Consider the following 19,869-nt stretch of genomic DNA (forward strand, 5'->3'; position numbering starts at 1 on the left):
GATGCCAGAAGATTTCTCGTGATGTAGTCCTGACTTCTCCTTTCTTACACAATCTCTCTAGGCAAGACTCAAGTACATGATGTGAGAAGATTTCTTGTGAGGAGGAAACATCGTGTACCCTCGGTCTTGTTCCAGGTGCTGGGGGAGGGAGAGAGTGTTGATGCTGGATGACAGGATGGGGGTGCTATTGCAGGAGAGCACCATGCGCCCCGGTCTTTATCCAGGTCACCATCTAGGGGAGGAGCAGGGCACAACTGCCTAGAGCGCAGATTTCTTGTGTGCACTTCTTTTTTCTTCATCCTGCTCGACGCTTCTTGCTCCTGATGTTGGACTAGTCTTGAGGCTGTCCACACACGCTATGCGTGATATTGTAAAAGCCTGGGACTTCTGTTGTAGCAGCTGGATAAGAAGCTTGTAGTCGTTGCTGAGCATACTTTTGTACTTGATGCTTTGACATATCTGAATCCTGTAGCTGCAAAGCTTGTGTAAAACAAGATGAAAAGTTTATTATAAATGAGTAGTCTATCGAGAAGTATGAGTACTCCTGGATGACTTGTTGGATCTTATAGAGCTAGTCTGTTTTTCGAACAGCCAAGTGAGTTTGAATGACTCGAGTAGACTTGGGATTACAAGTCATACTAGGGCATTGTAGCTTGGAGAGCTCAGAGGCTCGTAGAAGGCCTTTGGCATTCTTTTTTGCGAGCCACCTAGTGAGTTGAATAACTCGAGTAGACTTGTGACTACAAGTCGTAGTGGGGCTTTGTAGCCTGAAGAGCGCAGATGCTCATAGAAGGCTTTTGACCCGCTTTTTTGGCGAGCCACCTGGTGAGCTGAATAACTCGAGTAGACTTGTGACTACAAGTCATACTAGGGCTTTGTAGCCTAAGGAGTCAGAGGTTCGTAGAAGGCTTTTGACCCACTTTTTTGCGAGTCGCCTGGTGAGTTGAATAACTCGAGTAGACTTGTGATTACAAGTCGTACTATGGCTTTGTAGCCCGGAGAGTGCAGAGGCTTCGAGCTGACTCACTTTTGCGAGCTAAGATTGAGGCGAGGACGAGTAGTCGAATGTCGTCAAAAAATAATTGCATTAATATGTTGAAAACTCATAATGTTGGCCAGTGGCCTGTTTACATTGCCCCACAGTCTACTGACTACGGGTAGAAACGACAGAGATGCTCGATGTTCCACGAGTTCTCGACATGCCGAAGATGTGTTGTAGCCTGTATGATCCAGGGCCTGTGACCTTGGATATGACATACAACCCTTCCCATGGTGAATTTAGCTTGTGCAGCCCCGTGGTGTCTTGGATGCGCTTGAGGACCATATCGCCTATGCTGAAGAACGTTCTTTGACGTTGCGATCATGATAGCGATGGAGCCCTTCAAGGTATCGTGCCGACTGGATGAGTGCTGCACAGTGGGATTCTTCTAGGCCGTCTATGTCTAGACGCATTGTTTCCTTTGCCGCTCCTTCGTCATACTATTCGACTATAGGAGACTTCCACATGACATCAGCAGGGAGTATGGCTTCTGACCCTAGACCAGAAAGTAGGGTGACTGCCCCGTAGGCTTGCATGGTTGAGTACGTAGCCCCCATAGAATGTTGGGTAGTTCCTTGAGCCATATGCCTCCTTTGGTGTTGCCAATGTTGTACAGCCTTTTCTTGAGGGCTTCCAGTAGCATCCCGTTGGTGCGCTCAACCTGGCCATTGGCCTTCAGGTGAGCAACAGAGTCGTAGCGAATGCCAATCCTGCTATTTTCACAGTACTCCCAGAATTCATGATTGTTGAAATTGGAGCCCAGATCTGTGATAATCCAGTTTGGAAATCTGTAGTGGTGGACGATCTCGTCAAGGAAGTCAAGTACTCTGTCTACCTTGGGACAGGTTACGGGCTTGACTTCAATCCACTTGGTGAACTTGTCAATGGCTACCAGTACTCGATTGAATCCTCCGGGCACTGTTGGAAGCGGACCAATCATGTCTAGCCCCCAGCAGGTGAAAGGCCATGGTGGTATGGTAATGAGCTTGTAGGCATGTTCTGTTAGAGCCCCAATTGTTTGAGCATACTTTTCTTGTGGCATGGTGCAGGCGAGGAGGTTGATAGAAGCGATTGTGGTGAGTGGTGTTCGATGCTACCGCCCTTGGACTGCTTCAAAGGCAATGTCCAAGTTCATGATTGGGAGCTGCAGTGCAAATAGGCGGCGACGATCTACTCGTGATGAATTCCTTGCTCGTCGTCGGGTCCTCTGACCTTCGGTTTCTTCTCCAATGACATTGTCAGAAAGTTCATCCTGTGAAATGTCATCTGGGTGACGCTCCTGTCGAGGATTCCACTCCGGTTGTCGTTTGTCATGGTCTTCTCCCTCGCCGTTGGTGATGAGAGCAAAGACTTCTCTATCTGGAGAGTAGCTACCTGAGCTTGAGGTGATGACTTCTGTGGAGCCGCCGTCTTCATGGATGGGAGATAGGGGTGCTCCTTCCTGGTACGGGAGGACATCAAGGTGGGTGATGAGGCGTGACTTGTTGTCCCGGACAAGAAAGGATGGCTTCATGCCTGGCTAGTAAAAGAATCTACCTTTGGGGTTGATATAATCACCAGGCCCTACTGCGGTCCTGACAAAGGGGTTTCCTTGATGGAATCTGAGTAGAGATCGAAGTTGTGGTCCTCAAGCGGCTCTGAATCAGACAATGACTTGGATAGAGTTGCTTGATTAACCAAAGCTGCATTTCGGAGTCCGAATAGGAATTGACTCGAAATTTGATTTGATTCGCATGATGGCTAGATTGCCTGCTCGTGAGAACTAGTCCGAGTAGTTGTGGAGTCCGAGTTGTACTCGAGCTTGCTTCTTGTTAGATCGAAAAATTTGTTGAATTTCTCGATGAGTTCCTCCATAGCTTGATGACGAAGGTTGATGTCTTGCAATTTCTTCTCCGGGGCCTCTGTAATGTAGCGCTGGAAGCTTCCAGTGCCGTCTGCGATGCAGACCTAGGAGCCGAAGATGAACATTGCGCCTGCTTTGAACGCAACTGCTGGCTTGATGATGATTTGAGCCATCGAACTCGCAAGGAAAATTTTGGTGAATTCCCCTACCTGGCGCGCCAGCTGTCGGTGTTTTAACCCAGCAACCTACCAAGGGAGTACCTGAGGTAGAGTTTTGGTTGGTGGGTGTCGCCGAAATCAGGAGCTCGATGGTGATCAGGTACACGATTTAGGCAGGTTCGGGCTACTGGATTGCATAATACCCTACATCCTGTGTGTTGTATGCTTGTATTGGATTGAACTTATTTTGAAGGGGTCCCTGCCCGCCCTTATATATCGAGGGAGCAGGGTTACAGGGTGGTTTGCTTTACAAGAGTACTAGTCGGATTCGACTACAGAGTTCTACTCCAACTAGGAAGAGTAGTTTCCTTATCTTCGACTAGTCCTTGGACTCCATGTAGACTACGACGTACTGCACCGTGGTCTTCATGTCTGATACGCCTCGGTGTACTTCTCTAGATGTGGATCCATACAACCCTTCTGGTGGGACCATAGATGTATGCCCGACAGGTACTCTTGGTCATTGGTTCATTTGGTCACTTGTTCATTTGGCTTGCTCTCTCCTTCTTCCTCTGGTCTGTTCGGGATTTCTAATCCCAACACCACCACCTAGAGTTTGTGACATTGATTGCACAACAACAAGAATGAAGGAGGCACAATGGAAAGAAAATCACCTATTTTGATGGTGGCAGCTTTGTGAAGCCTCATGTTTGTTGAGAATGGTGAGTATCCAAACTTGTCATATACTCCCTCTATCTATGTTTATAAGGCATGGTATGACTTGGCACGGTTCTCCAAATAACACTTTGACCATTCATTTATCTTATATTATATTATTTATGGTTATAAACTTATAATCATTGTAGAGTATATTTGATTACAAATCCAACCATATAAAATTTACATTATAAAACTAAAAAATAATAGTTAAATTATTGGTCAAAGATTGCAAAATTTGAATCTTGATATGCTTGTGCGCCTTACAAATAAAAATAGAGGGAGTAAAACTACTCATATCTCCTAATGATGAATTTGCTATTTTAGAGGAGCATTTCTAGGTAATGTATAGCGCACTCGTTCGAAAGCAGCACGTCCCTTTCTTTCTTGTGCGCTTAATGTATGAGTGCAAGCTTTTATTTACTTTTCCATTGTACATCTACAGTTATATCTTTTTGGAAAAGTTCAAATTACTACTCTCAAGTATAGCCAAAGTCCGGATGACCCCTTAAAATATTCTTTGATTCAATACACCCCTAAACTATACTATTTGGTTCAATGTATCCATTAACATAATTTATCTTTTTTATTTCTACACAAGTTGAATTTCAATTTAAATTTTGCACGGTGGTAGTGGACACTACAATGTATATCAAAAAAATATAGTGTAAATTTTCATCTATTTTTTATAATTTTGGATCCCAAGAATTAATTTGTTATTAAATATCATGCCCTATCAAAATATTGATAACAAATTCATGGTAAATTTTTTTAAAATGCGTTATGATTCTTGCTATCATCCCTCAAAATTTTAACTTGAAACTCCACTTGTGCAAAGAGAAAAAAAGATAAATTGTGTTAGGGATAAATTGAATTAAATGGCATAGTTTAGGGGTAAACTAAACCAAGAAATAGTGATTACATTCAACCCCCGCCCCCAAAGAACCCGACGTCCTCGTCGGTCCAACTCACCCACACATGGGCAAATGTCCAGGTGCGGCTTTGGAGGACGGGGTGTTACACGTTGCAACATACAAAATTACATATAGTAATATGAAAAATGATGTAGTGCAACGTTGAAAACGTAACATCGTGTCTCCACACGACTCCTCCATCCATCATCAACGACTTCTGCTCCCCAGCAGTGCTCTTTCCCTCGAGAAGCAGTGCCTGTGCTGAGCACATACACTTGTCAGTGTGGACGTGTCACGTGTGGTGGTGCCTCTCAGGAGGCGGCGATGCCTTGGGCCTGGTTGTATCCGCTTATTTCCCACTTATCGGTGGAAATGAGTCATAAGCCCACCCAAACGCCTAGCTTATTTCCCGCTTACCACCCAAGCTGCTTAGCCCACAATCCACAATAGAACTAGCGGACTGATTTTCCTGTACGTGGCCTCGGGGGCGCTTCTCCTGCAAGTGTTCCCCCGATACCTCCCACCCCACCAACACCTGCCGTCCCCCCCCCCCACACACACACACGCCATCGATCCTGCGCCCGCCGCCGGCCCTATCCGTCGTCGGCTCCGTCTGCCGTCCTCCACAGGCTCCCTGGCCAGATCCCTCCCGCCACCTCCCTGCCAACAGATCCCGTCCGTCGTCGGCTCCGTCCTCCCTGGCCTCCTCGTGTCAATCTGCTAGTTCCTCATGTCCTCCCTGCCCCCTGGCTCGTGTCCTCCCTACCCGCCTGGCACCACCAGCTCCTTCCGCTGGCTCCCCCCAGGTGCTGCTGCTGTTGAGAAGGAAGGTGGGTGGGGCACTGCTACCTGTGCTACCTGTGCGTCAATTTTTCCTGGCATCATTTCTGCTACCTGCTCCGACTGCAAGGCCGCCGACCAAGAGCAAGGTAAAATTGCTGTCACTTCTTGATGGATTGCTCAAATGGCAGATTGTGGGTTGCATAGTAGTACTTCTTGATTAATGATGCTCTTAGTTGATGGTCAGTAAATAAGATTGTGGATTTATATTTAATTGAACAATACTATAATCATATTTTAGATGGAAAAGTCATCAAAGGTTGTGGCAAAATGGGATTCATTTGCCACGAAGGCTTTTAATGACATTTGTGTGGAAGAAGTCCTTGCTTTTAATCAACCGCAACAATGTTTGAATGCGGTGGGATATGCAAATCTTGTTAGAAAGTTTTATGAGTGTACCAAGAGGCCATACAATGAAGGGCAAATGAAGAACAGGTGGGATATACTGAAAAAATGTATACCCAATGGAAGACTTTGAACTTGAGAGCAATCGGATTGGGAAAAGATTCTGTTATTGGTTGTATTGTGGCTGATGATGAATGGTGGGAAGAACAAAATGCGGTGAGCCCACTAACACTCCCATTAGAGATAGTTCACATATACGTTGTTTGGTTTCATCTAATGTCACGTTGTTTTGGTGATATTTTACAAGCTATGTAAGGTTGTAACCGGTTCAGAACAGCCCCGCTTGAGTATGAGGATCAGATGCGAATCATGTTTGAATCTGTCATTGTTACAAATGAGATTTCATATGTTTCAAGTGGTGATGGCAATGTTGCTGAACATGATGTTGCTGATGTTGGGGGCAATAGTGATAGGGAGGCACCTAAGGTCCCAACAAGTTCTGAGTGGAGGGCTGGAAAAAGGCTAGCTCCTAGTTCCCCTAAAGGAAAGAAGATGAAGACTTTTAGACACCAATGCATGAAACGTTTGGTCGATGCATATGAGTTAAAAGCTCAAAGTAGTAAACATTCAGATGAGATTGGAAGTATGTTGGATCAAGTCATCAAGGATGGGGCTGAGGAGGGGAGTGATGAACACTTCTATGCCACACAACTTCTTCAAAAAAAGCAAAACCGTGATGTGTTCATTACATTGAAGACACCAAATGGGAGGTTGAATTGGCTAAGGAGGGCTTGGGAAATAAGGAAGAAGCACTAGGGTTTTGCATTAGTGTGCCATTTCACTTTCATTTCCCTTATGTTGTGTCAAACATTATTTCTTTTTCCTAAGTATGTTGTGTGAGACTATGTACCTTTTATTAGTTGTGTTGTACCAATAAAAATCCATCTGATCATCTGGTTAGTGCTTTTTGACAGGCTTGCATTTTCTTGATTAGTACCTCTAGTGCTGCTAGTGAATGTGAAGGCAACAGTGACTCTTTTCATACCATGGATGTTGATGAATCTGATGATACTGATGATGATTACATAGTGGCAATGCTTGGTATGGACTACATGGCATCATCTAGTATGAACAAGAAGAAGATTACTACTACAATACCAAGGATGACTGGAATTCAGTGGGTTGAGTTGCAACTACAAGATCCAGTGGAGTGCTTTAACATGTTCAGAATGAGGAGGTCAGTTTTCTTAAGCCTTCATGACACCTTGGTACAAGATTATGGATTGAGATCAGGTAGACAATTTTGTAGCGAGGAACATTAGGAATGTTTCTATGGGCTTGTGGTGCACCTCAATCTTTTAGACAATGCAAGAATAATTTTCGTTGCTCATTAGAAACCGTCAGTAGGAAATTTGAAGAGGTTCTTGAATCTATCATGAGATTAGCTGTTGACATTGTGAGACCTAAGGACCCACAATTTTCTACGGTTCATCCTAAACTACAAGAAGCAAGGTTCTGGCCTCATTTCAAAGATTGCATACCTGTAACTGTGCCATTAGCTGATCAATCGAAATACATTGGCCGGCATGGGTATCCTTCACAAAATGTCACGGCGGTATGTGATTTTGATATGTGGTTCACATTTGCTATCACTGGTTGGTCTGGTTGTGTCCATGACACTTGTGTATTATTGGACACGCTTTTCACATACAAGGAACAATTTCCACATCCTCCCGATGGTAAGAACAAGTTATGTGCAATTTATTTTTCAAGGAATATTTGCTCATTGTGATATAACATATAAATATAACATGCAGGCAAGTGCTATCTTATTGATTCTAGATATCCTAATAGAAAAAAAAATATTGCACCCTACAAGGGACAGAGGTATCATGTTTCTGAATGGCAGCATGGTCAGCATCCGGTGGGATTGAAAGAAGTGTTTAATCATGCACATTCATCCCTTAGAAATGTGATTGAGCGATCATTTGGAGTTCTAAAGATGAAGTGGCGCATTCTCTTGAATTTGCCCAGTTATCCAGTTAACAAGCAGTCCAAAATTATAGTTGCTTCTATGGACCTTCACAATTTCATAAGAGATAGTACCGTACATGACGTGCATTTTGAACAGTATTTTGAGGAAGATGATGCTAATCCAACCCAACCTAGCATAGATGGTGTTGCTGCTGCTTTAGAAGATGACATATATGGGTGCATTTTGTGATGCTATTGTTGTCGCTATGGTTTCGTGATTCGTTATTGTACCCATGACGGATGTTTCCATATTAGATCGATCTATCATATGAATTTCATATTATTGTAATGCAATTTCTATTTAACAAACTCCAAAGACATTAGAATTATTATCTTCTCCTCAGATTCACAACAAAAATGAGCTATTATCAGCTCTAGAAACATTCAGGTCAATTTACTAGTCAGGACAGACAATCAACACAAAATAATCAGAATTACCAAACACCCAGACAATCAACACAAAATAATCAGAATTACCAAACACCCAGCTAGGATTCTCCAGGTTGCTGCCTTATCAGTTCTAGAAAAGCGTATAAAGGACCCTTATCCCTGCGGTGATCGACGAGCCGAGGGAACCGCCATGTCTTGAATCGGACGGAGTGACCCGAGTCTGCTTCACGTGAGCCCTGCTCGATCCAAGGCATTGTATGCACCACCACCCAAGTGTTGCAGGCGATTTAAAATTCTGTATCAGAAGAAATCGCACTAGTACCTCGCAATCAAAACGAAACCTGTATATTTGGATCTGGCTACCTCATGATACCTAAAATCTCCACGACTGGACGTCTGGAACGGTGTGGCATGACTGGCATGCCAAGCAAAGCAAATTGAGAGAAAAATACAAACTTTTTAAAGGTGGTACACAAGTTAGGCAAGGCTCAAAATTGCCAACCCAATGCCTCGCCTGCCTTAGCGCTCAGATTAACCAACAAGCAGGCGGCGACGTGCCAGTAAAGATGTACAAAGGGGTGACATGAAACGCAATGTTAGAAAACACTATAACCACATGGCCCGTGCGCCGAGAACCATCGCTAAGAACAACACAACCCCGCATCAGGTTTTAGTTTGCTGAGGGGCACTACAGAGGCAGCCTACACATGGAGATTGGGGCACAGCTTATTATCAAAGCAAATAAAAAAAGAAGAAAAATAGCTGGACAACCGCAAAAATGGGAATCATCAGCTCCTGACTCTCCAGATTCCCAGCGCCCATATTCGGGCAGGAATGGCACAAAATTACGTTCAGAAACCACCATTCAAGCAGCTCAAAACCACTACCATGTCAGTCATCAATAATGCTGGAAAACATTCTGTTCCAGCCTGCCCCCAATCTCCTTATTAACCAACTCAGGCAGCACCTACAGAGTTATCTGGTCCAGGGCCCTCGAAACGGCCTGTTTGTGATGTCAGGCAGCATTCCAGGACTCTGTTGTATGAAGTTTGTCCAATGCGACCCATCCAGAGAGCCTACAGGTGCTACCTGACTGCTCGTGCCACTGGCCACATTCTGGGTGTAGCCATACATGTCTGAAAATGGAAGGTTTGTGTCTTGACTCCTAGGCAGAAAATTTTGAGGCGGACAAACTTGATTCCTTGGTTCAAGGAGCTGGCTGGGGCTTGACCCACCATGTCCCACGTGTAATGATGGCTGCTTGTACTGAGATATGGCGCTGAACAGAGTTCCATGGGTGTTGCTTCCACTTGGCAAGGCCTCGGTTAAGCAGTTACCAGACTCCAACCCCGACAGATTATTGTTATGCGACTGACAACCATCAGCGAACCAGTTATACCTATGATCCATCGAAGCAAAAGCAGCATAAGAATGCTGTCCAGATATAGGAGGGTTTACTTTAGTTGGAAAACTCACATCAGCATAGATATCCTTGTGAAGTTGTCCATAGAGACAATTATCACTCTGATCAGTTAACTGCTGCTCCTGCAACGACCTGGGGAATGGAGCAGATTGAACCAAACGATTATTTGCCAATGAATGCAAACCAGTTGACTGTTCAATGCTATTTGCATGCTGAAGTGGGTAGGAGACTGCTCCAATGTCCTTCACCATCTGGAGCTGACCATTGCTCTGCAGATTTGAGAAGGGCTCAATAACTGATGATGGATTGTCCATTATGAACGCAGACGTGGTGAGTTGATCCTGCTGCTGACTTAAAACGCCATTATCCAAGTAAACTGAAGAACTCCGTTGCCCTGAAGAGAGATAAGGTTGTGTAATCTGTAAGTTACCTGAGCCATTAAACGTTATATTCTCTGGAGGATGATAATGGGACTGAAGAGGACCTGCCAACCGCCATCTGTTTTTTTCACCTTTTGTTACTTGGTCATTTAGATCCAGAAAACCTTCCACATGCATTTGTTCTCCAGAGGACTTAGGTATTAGTGAACAACTGTTTAATGGTATCATCATTACATTCTCAGTCTCTTCTTGATCCACAATTACAGTGTTCATTTTTGGATGACTCACTTCTGAAGAAATATTTGCACTACGGTCACAGTTGTGGTTCAAAACATCATGGCTGATGCTTTCCAGGTCCTGATCTTGCTCATGAGCATGAACTGATGGACCTTTGTAAGAAACTCCATCAAGATCTTCTAGTTGCAAATTTTCGCAGTCAAGAGTGTCAATATGTGTGCTTGTATTATTGATGGAGTTGATCCCTTGACTCTCTGAGCTATTATTGTTGTTAATGGTTGTACCTTTGCAGCTGATTTCTTGGATATCTTCACTGTTAACACCCAGGCCATCTTTACGCAATTTGATATCCGTGAGATCTTCATTCTGCTTGTCAGGGTTGTTGGCACAGCAGGAAGTGCTTTCATCTACACAGCTGACACCATTACGATCTTGCACATCAGAGTTTTGCTCACTCTCACTAGTAATATCTGTGCCCCTGACTACCATGAGATCATGATCTTCCACATTCCGACTGTCAATATTAAAAATACATGTTTCCATATACTTAGTCTGCTCATCATCCTGATCTTGAAGAGTGGTGCTCTGACCATCCCCACCTTGAAACATACTTTGAGGTGAGTGTTCTACCTGGCCATTTTGCAAAATTGGGCTACCATCATTTTCGCTAGCACCAGGTTGTCCTAGCTCGTTTGTAATGTCTGTTAACTGGTCTGCCTTCTCATCATAAACAAACATAAATAAACCATAATCACCTATTCGGTATTAAAAAATAAATTAAGATTGCTTGTTATGAAAATTTATTTCCATTAAGAAGATTACAACAACGTATAGTTTCTTAAGAAATGACAATGTAACTACCTTATACAAATAAGATAGCACTACAGAGCAATTCACCATTCATAATGAAATACTACCTAGTTCTTTCATACTAGATGCCTCTATTACAAATTCAGTATCTTTACTGTCATGGTATTCTCATCTATAGCATTAACATTGAATAGGAATTCTGCTGCACTGGTGAATGATATACATTGTAAAATGGCAAGATACATAACAGAAGTAAGCATGGACTGATATCATCCACTGTATTTTTTTTATACATTCAAGTATAGGACCTCTCTCGGGCGCAAAACTAAGACTTAAGAATAAGAACTGAAGGACAAGTCACAGCACCTTTCTCGAGACAGACACATTCTTCTCTTCAAGCTCAAGGCCTAATAACTTTCTTGATTTCTCCATCAGTGCCTTCCTGTCCTTAAGAACCTCAAAAGCAGCAGGTAGATCATTGCACGACATGTTCAACCTGTTATGTAAATACTTCCTCATAAGAATAATGATCAACATAAGGTATACACAATAAATTAAAGCATTACTTACCAATGCTCACGCAGTCTCCTATGTTCATCCTCTAATAAAGCTCCATATGGTTTTACATGGGATTTATCAAGGCCACCAATTACACGTGAAACATGCTTGGTCTGAATGCCATCCCCAGATTGCTTCAGTCTCTTGATATGGTTTAGTTGTGTTCTACTAACCTGAAAAAAGTTACAACAGCAAAGGTACCACAGCATTCAGTAAAATACACCATAGTTGCTATTCAGCATTCTAAGGTCCTGTTTGTTTAAGATTATAGTCCATCTAGATCATATAAGCTGGATTATGGGTTATGGGTACAATGGTAAAATATCACATTGGGACCACAAATAATCTGAAATAAGCTAGCCTTAGGTAGCTTATTTCAGATTACTTGTGGTCCCATGATGGCCTTTTACTGTACTATCCTTCTTGGGTTATAATCCAACTTATATAATCTAGGAGGGAAACAAACAGGCCCTAAGAACGAATTAGATCATCTTCAAAAACACGTTCTTCAGTTATATATTTTGTAATTTATAATAATATCTTTTGATCATAGCCAGGCATAAAAAAAACACCATGAACAGTAGTCATTGTTGACAATCATTTTTCAGACTAGCGTCACATCCAATAATGCAGACTAATTTAGGAAATTCTGACTTTGTTCTACATCAAGTCCGCACAATAACACACCCCTCACACTATTCTTCATAAAACAATTACGAAAGAGGTGACAGCTAAGAGATAAAGCTACAGGATGGAAAAACAAATAAATTATACGGAAAATAACATATTCTATACGTGAGACAATGGAGCGCCCACATCAATCAGCTGTTAGGGGCAAGGTTTCTGAGGTGTCGCCTAGGTGTCCAGGCATGCCCCCAGCACCACAGAATGCCACAAGGTCCTAGTTACACCTTGTCGCCTAGGGCGTTGTCTAGGCATCCAGGTGTGCCCCCAAAGCCACAGTATGCCACAATACCTCAAAAAGACAAAAACCACTTAGCAGAGACACCCATAACTGAATACATGTACTGCACAAAGCTAAAAGCATGGACCAAATAAAAATTCCCTCCTTTTTCAGTTCAGCGATAGCACATTTTTAAAACTAAAAGGCAAAAAGACTTCAATCAAATACACAAACAGAGGACCTAATTTTAGCAATATACTTCTTATTTCGCAGGCATACTAAATTGCAGAAAGAAATGCACATTACAGAGCTACATGTCTAGACAAAGACAACTGAGATCTCATTACTTTTTCTTAAAAAAGCTCCAATGGCCAAAGTTGAGCAAAAGTCATTGTCACCCTTCTTATGAGATAGCAATTTTACCTTGATGTATGACATAAACTTTGAAACATCAACTCTTTGTGCAACCTTCATGGGCATTCCACCCTTAGTAGCTTTCTGCTGCATAGCTACTTGCTTCTGATTACCAGGGTTATCCCTGCAAAAGCATAACAAACAGTGGCTTATCAATTAGTAAGTTATATAGAAATCTTATATTGAGTTAACTCTTTAGAATGCAGTATAGAATAGGTCAATGTTGGTTTGCACCACAATGAATGCTGGGTTTGTACTTGATATTCTCCTTCAAGTCGAAAAAACTAAAACTAGTAAGTTTAAGGGACCTTTATTATTAGATTTACATGAGAAAATTAAGTTCTTTAGTTCTTATAGCCACATCAGTTGAAATTGTCAATATGAATTGCCAGAAAGCTAAAGCAAGAGACAATGCAGCACTGAAACTCTATAAATCCACTACTCAATAATGAGGTCACTTGCCATGTGCCTACCAGCACTAACTTATCTAGAAAGCTTGTGTAACACATGCATATTCCAACTCGATACATCAGTCATCTGAAACTCCTGAAGACATGAACAGTCAAATGAAAAGGATGACTCCTTCTTAATGAAATGATATGCAGCTCTCCTGCGTGTTCAAGAAAAAAAGAAAAGGATGGCACCAAATACCATGCTACGTTGATCTTGCATACAAGTTATAGGTGGTACCATGGTGTACTAACCAAACAAGGGCACATCAAACAACCATGAGAAACAGTACGCATTCTAGTTGACTAGCAAGCAGTAGTAGTATGGCAAGGGATTCAGAAATATTCAAGAGCTTTAGACTACAGTCAAAACCAGCTTGGGGACACCATATGCACCATCATATTATGGCATTAGGCCTGTAAAAATTTTGACGAAATAAACCAATTTATGTAGATAATTCAACCCTATACTAAGGAACCAGAGCAGATCCTAAATAAATCACTGCATCACCCAAGAGTCAAGAGACAAATAATTGAAGCAAATCCCAACCTGAACAAATTCTCTATATCACCGCAGTTTAGCCATCTCTTCTTCCATTTCTTCAAGGTGTCAACCATGCTGCACATCCAGTTTGCAATTAATATCAAGGGATTGCCTAAATAGTAAACTTACAATGGACTTGCTCAGGTTTGGGCATACTTGGAATGATAATTAAGCAAGTTAACACGATATGCCTTCTCATCCTTTTTTATGTGCTTCTCCTTGTTAAGTATGGCATCCGGATGAATATCACCATAGCAAAGAGAAGATGACCTGTTCAATTATTCAATCAATGATCCACGTCAAAGAAACATATCAAGAGGTGAAAAAGGACTGTAGAAAAACTGATGGAAAGTTGAACAGACAATTTTAGGGCAATAGTATATTTGAAGAAGGGATTCCGGTATGGTATATTCTAGTTCAGCATTATTTACAGAGATAAACATGAGTGCATTAATGTATCTAACCGGGACTAACCTCAACATAGGATAATGGGAACCCTTAACTCAGCTTAGTGGTCTAGGTCAACATGCATTGTCCGCAGAAGATTGTATCAAAACTATCAGTGGCTTTTGATGTTTGATCTGAGCATATTCTTAAATTGCTAATTGTCCTACTTTAAAAAAAAGTTGTTATGCAACGTGTAGCCGTGTAAGTACGTTAAGGTTTATGGGCGAGCAAGCCCTACAGGCAGTTTGGAGAGGCCGATTGACGATTGTGCTGTTCAAGCGCACTACAAACAGTAATTGTGCTGGTACTGTGGCAATGGACCCACACCCCCCGGGGAAAGACTGCTTGTCTATGAAGCTACATAAGATTAGATTAGAAGGTATATTGTTCCAGATTGTTATGATTGGATTCAATCTATCAGTTGCTTAGGGATCATCCCCCTCCCACTCCCTCTATATAAAGGGGTTGTCTATCAGTAATGAGGAAACCACGAATTAGAAGGGAAACCCTCAACCAGCTCCCCAGCCTCCATGTGTCGGCTCCAAGCCACCACAACCCTTCCCTCGCCAATTCTCGAAAACCCCTCCAAACAGCAAATCCTAAGCCCACAAAACATGTATTAGTTATCAAAAAGCACAATGATAGATCTAGTTGCCATTAGTTAAGCAGGACTTGTGGGAGGAAATAACGCAGATGTACCAATTTCGATACCCTACTTGATACTTTTTCACATACACTGGATTGGAAACAAGACAAGTAGCTCAAAACAGGAACGTTCAGAAAGTAATACAACCACATCACAATGAACAGAAGGAATAGATGTATGCATCTACAACCCTAGAAATGAAAATAAAAGGGGCATTAGGAATCAAATCATAGGGAACTTGCCAGCTGAGGAAAGGATTTCCAAAGTGATGATTTTTTCCTGTAAGCAACAAATGTACATTTTCTTCTGCATCAGTCTCACTTGGAAGAAATTGTTTGAGAAACTTTCTCTCAGTTTCTGTCAGACATGTAGACCATACCTACAATCAAGAACAAACTCTGTTTGTGTATATTAAAAAAAAAAGAAGCACAGAATAGGGTGCTAACACCACCGAAATCGTGATATTACCAAGTCAAGACAACCATAGAAGATAAATAGAATCAACTTAAACAACAGATCATGGTAGATAAACTCAGAAGAAAAGATAGGCATACCTCATAGGATAGCACACCTCTCAGGCTCTCGAGAGAAAAAGTTTCTGGAGGAACATATGTAACATCAGCAAGGCCGGAACAATGTTCCTGGTTTTCCATGAAAGGAGCCAAGTCTGACCACAAAATTCCAACTTGTTCCTTTTCTGGCACAACTCTCCTCAGATATTGGTCCCATTTAAGACCAATATGAGGCTTCAAACTTACAAGACAATTGGATGAGTCAAATTTTGTTTTCTTCCCCGGCCTACATTGTTCTGAGTTAGTATAATTTATCTGTCGTTTCTTTTGCTTGCTTGCTGACATTCTACAGGTCATTTGATCATTTAACTGGAAGGCTGGAAACCCTGTATTTTTTGAATAACTCCTAAATCTTGCTTGAACCTTGATTTATTTCGGACGTCAAGACAACCATGTACAGCTCCTAAAACGGAACATATGTTGGTTAAATTAGATCTTCAGCTCAAAGAAAATGAGAACAAGGACACATAAATAGCTCAATTGATTGAATGGTGGAGCACCCGTTCCACAAACCAAAGCTAGTCTTTAAATTGTAAAAACTGCTATATAGAAGGCACATGATCATTGTAAGGCCAACAGAAAGAAATGAAGAAATGCTGAATTGCTGATAAAGATTTATTCATCTAAACAATAGTTAGCATGATCAACCACAATGGCACAATGTTCATTTTAAACTGATATTAGTTAAAAATTGCAGTATGTTCCTAAACTTGCATACTGTTTTGCAAAGCTCCCTAGATTTGAATGTTATATCTGCAGATATTTGTTAGTTTGGTCATCATCACAGTTAAGTGTTAACTAACACAAATGGTTACTATACCTATACCAATTCTGGCTAAATCAAAAGAAAATAGAGCCAGGAGAAACTAGAATTATTCGATCTAATGACATGATTTGGTCATTTCCTCTTATTCATTTAATGGATATCTCAACACTATGGTAACTCAAGAATCTAAGTTATCATGGTTATTGAATTGCACATGACCAAAATCTTTATTTTCCATGACTATATGACTTCTCTGGATATGCGTGATACCAACAAAATGAAGCAATATGCTTTGTTATCATGCATCTTTCATCAGACATGGCAATTCATTCAGTCATTTTCAACTTTTGTTTTACATAACTAGCATTTTTAATCCACAACTACGATTTAAATCATTAATCTGGTAAGAAGGTAAATTAAGTACCACTTTCTAGCAAAGAAAAATCAAAATGTGTACATAATACCACAAAACCAAAAGGATATATTGCCAGTACAGCACATCCTTGCATTGAAGCAACCAAAAGGTGAGAAATTTGAGTCTGCTAAACAAAATCCTACTATGCAAAATGCGAAAAACATAAAAAAAAACACCAGGGCTGCAAGTCCGGAGCTCTTAGCGTGCTATAAAAGAACCTAATCATACTACAGAAAGATGGATAAGTTAGTATAGTAGTCGGGACAGACCTAGGACATGGGTGTACACATGTACACCCCGATTAATTTTTTTAAAAAACGAAATAGTAGGCAAAATATATGTGAATCCTTGTATTGGGTCAGATCAGTGGCGGAGCACGCTCTAAATTTTAGGTGGGGCGAACATGCACGACAAAACTTGCACTAAAATAGATCATGTACACAATAAATCAGTCAATTCCTATTTCCCTGTTGCTAAAATAAATCAGCACATGACAAAAGGTGAAGGATTTAGTAATGCCTCCACATGCAACATTTGGGGCGAGGGCATGCACAGTCGAGGTTTAATGCGCCGGGCTGCCCCTGCCACCGCGGGCAATGGCGCCGCCGGCCGCGCCAGCCACAAGCCGCCCTCCACCCCGCCATTTGCTAACTGAGGAATCCGTCGGCCCTTCCCGCCGGTTGTCGTCCGCCGCCCGCGGCGCCCAGGCCGCCTCACCACGCCACCCTCGATCCGCCACCGCTGCCATGCCTACTGCCGCCGCCAGACGCTCCTCTAAGCCCGCCGGCCATGGAGCCCTCCCCCGACGACCCAGAACCGGAAACCCTAACCCAGCCATCACCCATGCCTCAATCCGAGAGAGGAATCAGGAGCAGGAGGAGGACCCACCTCGTCGCCGGCCGTCTACCACCACCCACCAGGGTTGGACGAGCACGAATCGTCGGAGGAGAGAAGAGAGGCAGTCCGCAGTCGACCACTGACGGAAGGCGCGGCTCGCCTAGTCGTCGCCGCCAAGAGGGGAGAAGGGATAAACGCCTGGATGGCAAACGTATGGCTATTTTTTTTCTTTTAAAAAATTTGCTCGTGACACCTTAGAAATTATTTCTCGGTCAGTTGGATTTTGTGACCGTCCGATGTGGAGCGTGGGGCCGTGACTTAGGGCTTGGCAGGTTGGGCTGAAATTGGTTGGCTTTTCTTCTTCGACTTGTCAGGTTGGAAAAACGTGGTTTCTCCTTATTGTTTAAGACCCTGTTTGGTTTGCTCCTGCTAGTCCCTAAATAACCAAACAAGTTTGCTTATGGCTCTAAAGTTTAGCCCTTTAGTCCCATGGGGTTGCTTATGGGGACTAAAAGGTACCTTGTAAATCCAGTACCCCTCATTAATGCTCCGTCCGTGACCAGGTCCCCCTGCGCACCCCACCCCACCCGCCCACTCCCAGCCCGCCAGCCGCTCCCGCCCGCCGGCCACCGCCCCGCCGTCGGCTAAATCAATTGCAGCTCCTCGTGCTTCGACGCCCGCGCCTCTCCTCTCCTACTCCGCACACTTTGGTGGTCGCGCCCCTTCCTCCACGCCGGGCGCCGGTGGCCGTGCCCCGTCCTCATCCTCGCGCTGCGCGCCCGCGGCCCCTCCCCTTCGTTCGTGCTAGGAACACATGGTCGGGGTCCCACCCTCCTCCCCACCGGCATGCACCGGCGGGCGGCGAGCCCGTCCTCCCTCCTCACTGCGTCAGACGCCACCCCCTACGTCCTGCCTCCCTCGCCCTCACAACCATCAGCACCAGGCGCCGCGGCAGCCTGCGCCGCTTCCTTTGCCGCAGAGGCAGCGGCGGCGGGACGGAACCCGTGGTGGCCGCGCGGCAGGAGGACGACGACGACGTCAGGAGGCCGCTCTTGGGCGGCGGCCGGGGCCGCACGCTACGGGATCTGTTCATGGCGGGTGCGGGCGGCGCGGATCCTGGTGGCGGCAGGGGAGCGTGGTGAGGGAGCAGGAGGTTCAACACGGCATGGCTACCATAGTGGCGGCGGCACGCGATAGGAGGAGGAGTGCGGCCATGGATTTGGGGCTTAGCAATGGAGGAGTGGGAGAAGGAAAAGGGTAGGGCAGCCATGATTAGGGGCAAGTTGGTCATTATTCATCTCATTTAATGCCCTTTAGTCCCTAGAACCAAACAGGGTGGCACTAAACTGAAGCGTCCCCACATAAGTAGAGACTAAATATGATACAAATATCAGTCCCAGGAGGCTAATAACACATTTATTCAACAGATGGTTCAAAAACCGTACAACTCCCGAAGGAGTGGGCAAACAAGGCACACCCAAAGGAGAAACAAACCAACAACGATACAGATCCAAGTTGCAGTCCAGTCGGACCCCAGGCTGCAATCGGAACTAAGCGATAGCGGAAGCATTCTGCAAAGGCCAACACCACAGGCAGCGTTGGGTGTGGAAGCGACCTCTTACTCGAAATCCTCGGCGACGAAGTCCGGGTCTTCCTCTGAGCAACAAAACAAGGGTGAGTACAAAAGTACTCAACAAGTCCAACCCCAACCACGGAGGAGGATACAAGCAAGAATATGCACAGGATATAATAAGGATAAGGCTAAGGTTTATTTGTAGTAAAGCTAGATTTTAACACATGCAAGGGTTCATTTTCAAAAGAGTTTTCACAAAGCATTTCTTTTAGTAACCGAATCATTAGTGGGGTTGACCCTACACAAAGGATCCAAGTTTTAATGCTACCGGACTCCGCGTCCGCAATAGCTCACAGTACAACTGCCGGACACTTCCGAAGTCCAACACACGCCCTGAAAATCATCCATGTCCAAGTACTAGTTATGTGACCAAGCCGTAACTCATCCAATGCCGTGGACACGGCTACCCGGATAGGTTTTAACTTTGCAGAGGTTGTACACTTTTCCGACAATTAGGGTACCGTAGCACGATCACCTTAGTGCCGGTGCAGATCCTATCAAAGCCATTACCCACCTTAACTAAGACTCACTAGCCAACACGGAAGCAACCAAGG

At 43.6% G+C, this 19,869-nt stretch overlaps 1 protein-coding gene across 2 annotated transcripts; it reads right to left on the minus strand.

Annotated features, from left to right (window-relative positions):
- Positions 1-8,723: 8,723 nt before the first annotated feature.
- Positions 8,724-17,918, minus strand: LOC101782619. Of its 2 annotated transcripts, XM_012843988.2 has the most exons (10): positions 17,734-17,918; positions 15,647-16,067; positions 15,335-15,471; positions 14,156-14,269; positions 14,006-14,074; positions 13,016-13,130; positions 11,701-11,861; positions 11,497-11,626; positions 9,757-11,037; positions 9,537-9,679 (listed from the first exon to the last, which is right to left on the minus strand). In XM_012843988.2, exons 2-10 carry the CDS (start codon positions 15,959-15,961, stop codon positions 9,674-9,676), a joined length of 2,328 nt encoding a protein of 775 aa, XP_012699442.1. In that variant the 5' UTR covers positions 15,962-16,067; positions 17,734-17,918; the 3' UTR covers positions 9,537-9,673. The 2 variants fall into 2 exon arrangements, with proteins under 2 accessions (XP_004956180.1, XP_012699442.1); XM_004956123.3 differs by having other exon boundaries at positions 8,724-11,037.
- Between the last annotated feature and the right edge of the window lie 1,951 nt (positions 17,919-19,869).

The sequence above is a fragment of the Setaria italica genome, chromosome II, assembly GCF_000263155.2.
Source record: "Setaria italica strain Yugu1 chromosome II, Setaria_italica_v2.0, whole genome shotgun sequence".
In the NCBI taxonomy this organism is placed as follows: domain Eukaryota; kingdom Viridiplantae; phylum Streptophyta; class Magnoliopsida; order Poales; family Poaceae; genus Setaria; species Setaria italica.

Coding starts and splice junctions, on each gene's coding strand:
- LOC101782619 (XM_004956123.3), bottom strand. CDS start 15,961: ATGACCTGTAGAATGTCAGCAAGCAAGCAAAAGAAACGACAGATAAAT. Junction 14,075..14,155: donor TTGCTTAATTATCATTCCAA/GTATGCCCAAAC, acceptor CTGGATGTGCAG/CATGGTTGACACCTTGAAGA. Junction 11,627..11,700: donor AGGAGACTGCGTGAGCATTG/GTAAGTAATGCT, acceptor TTTACATAACAG/GTTGAACATGTCGTGCAATG.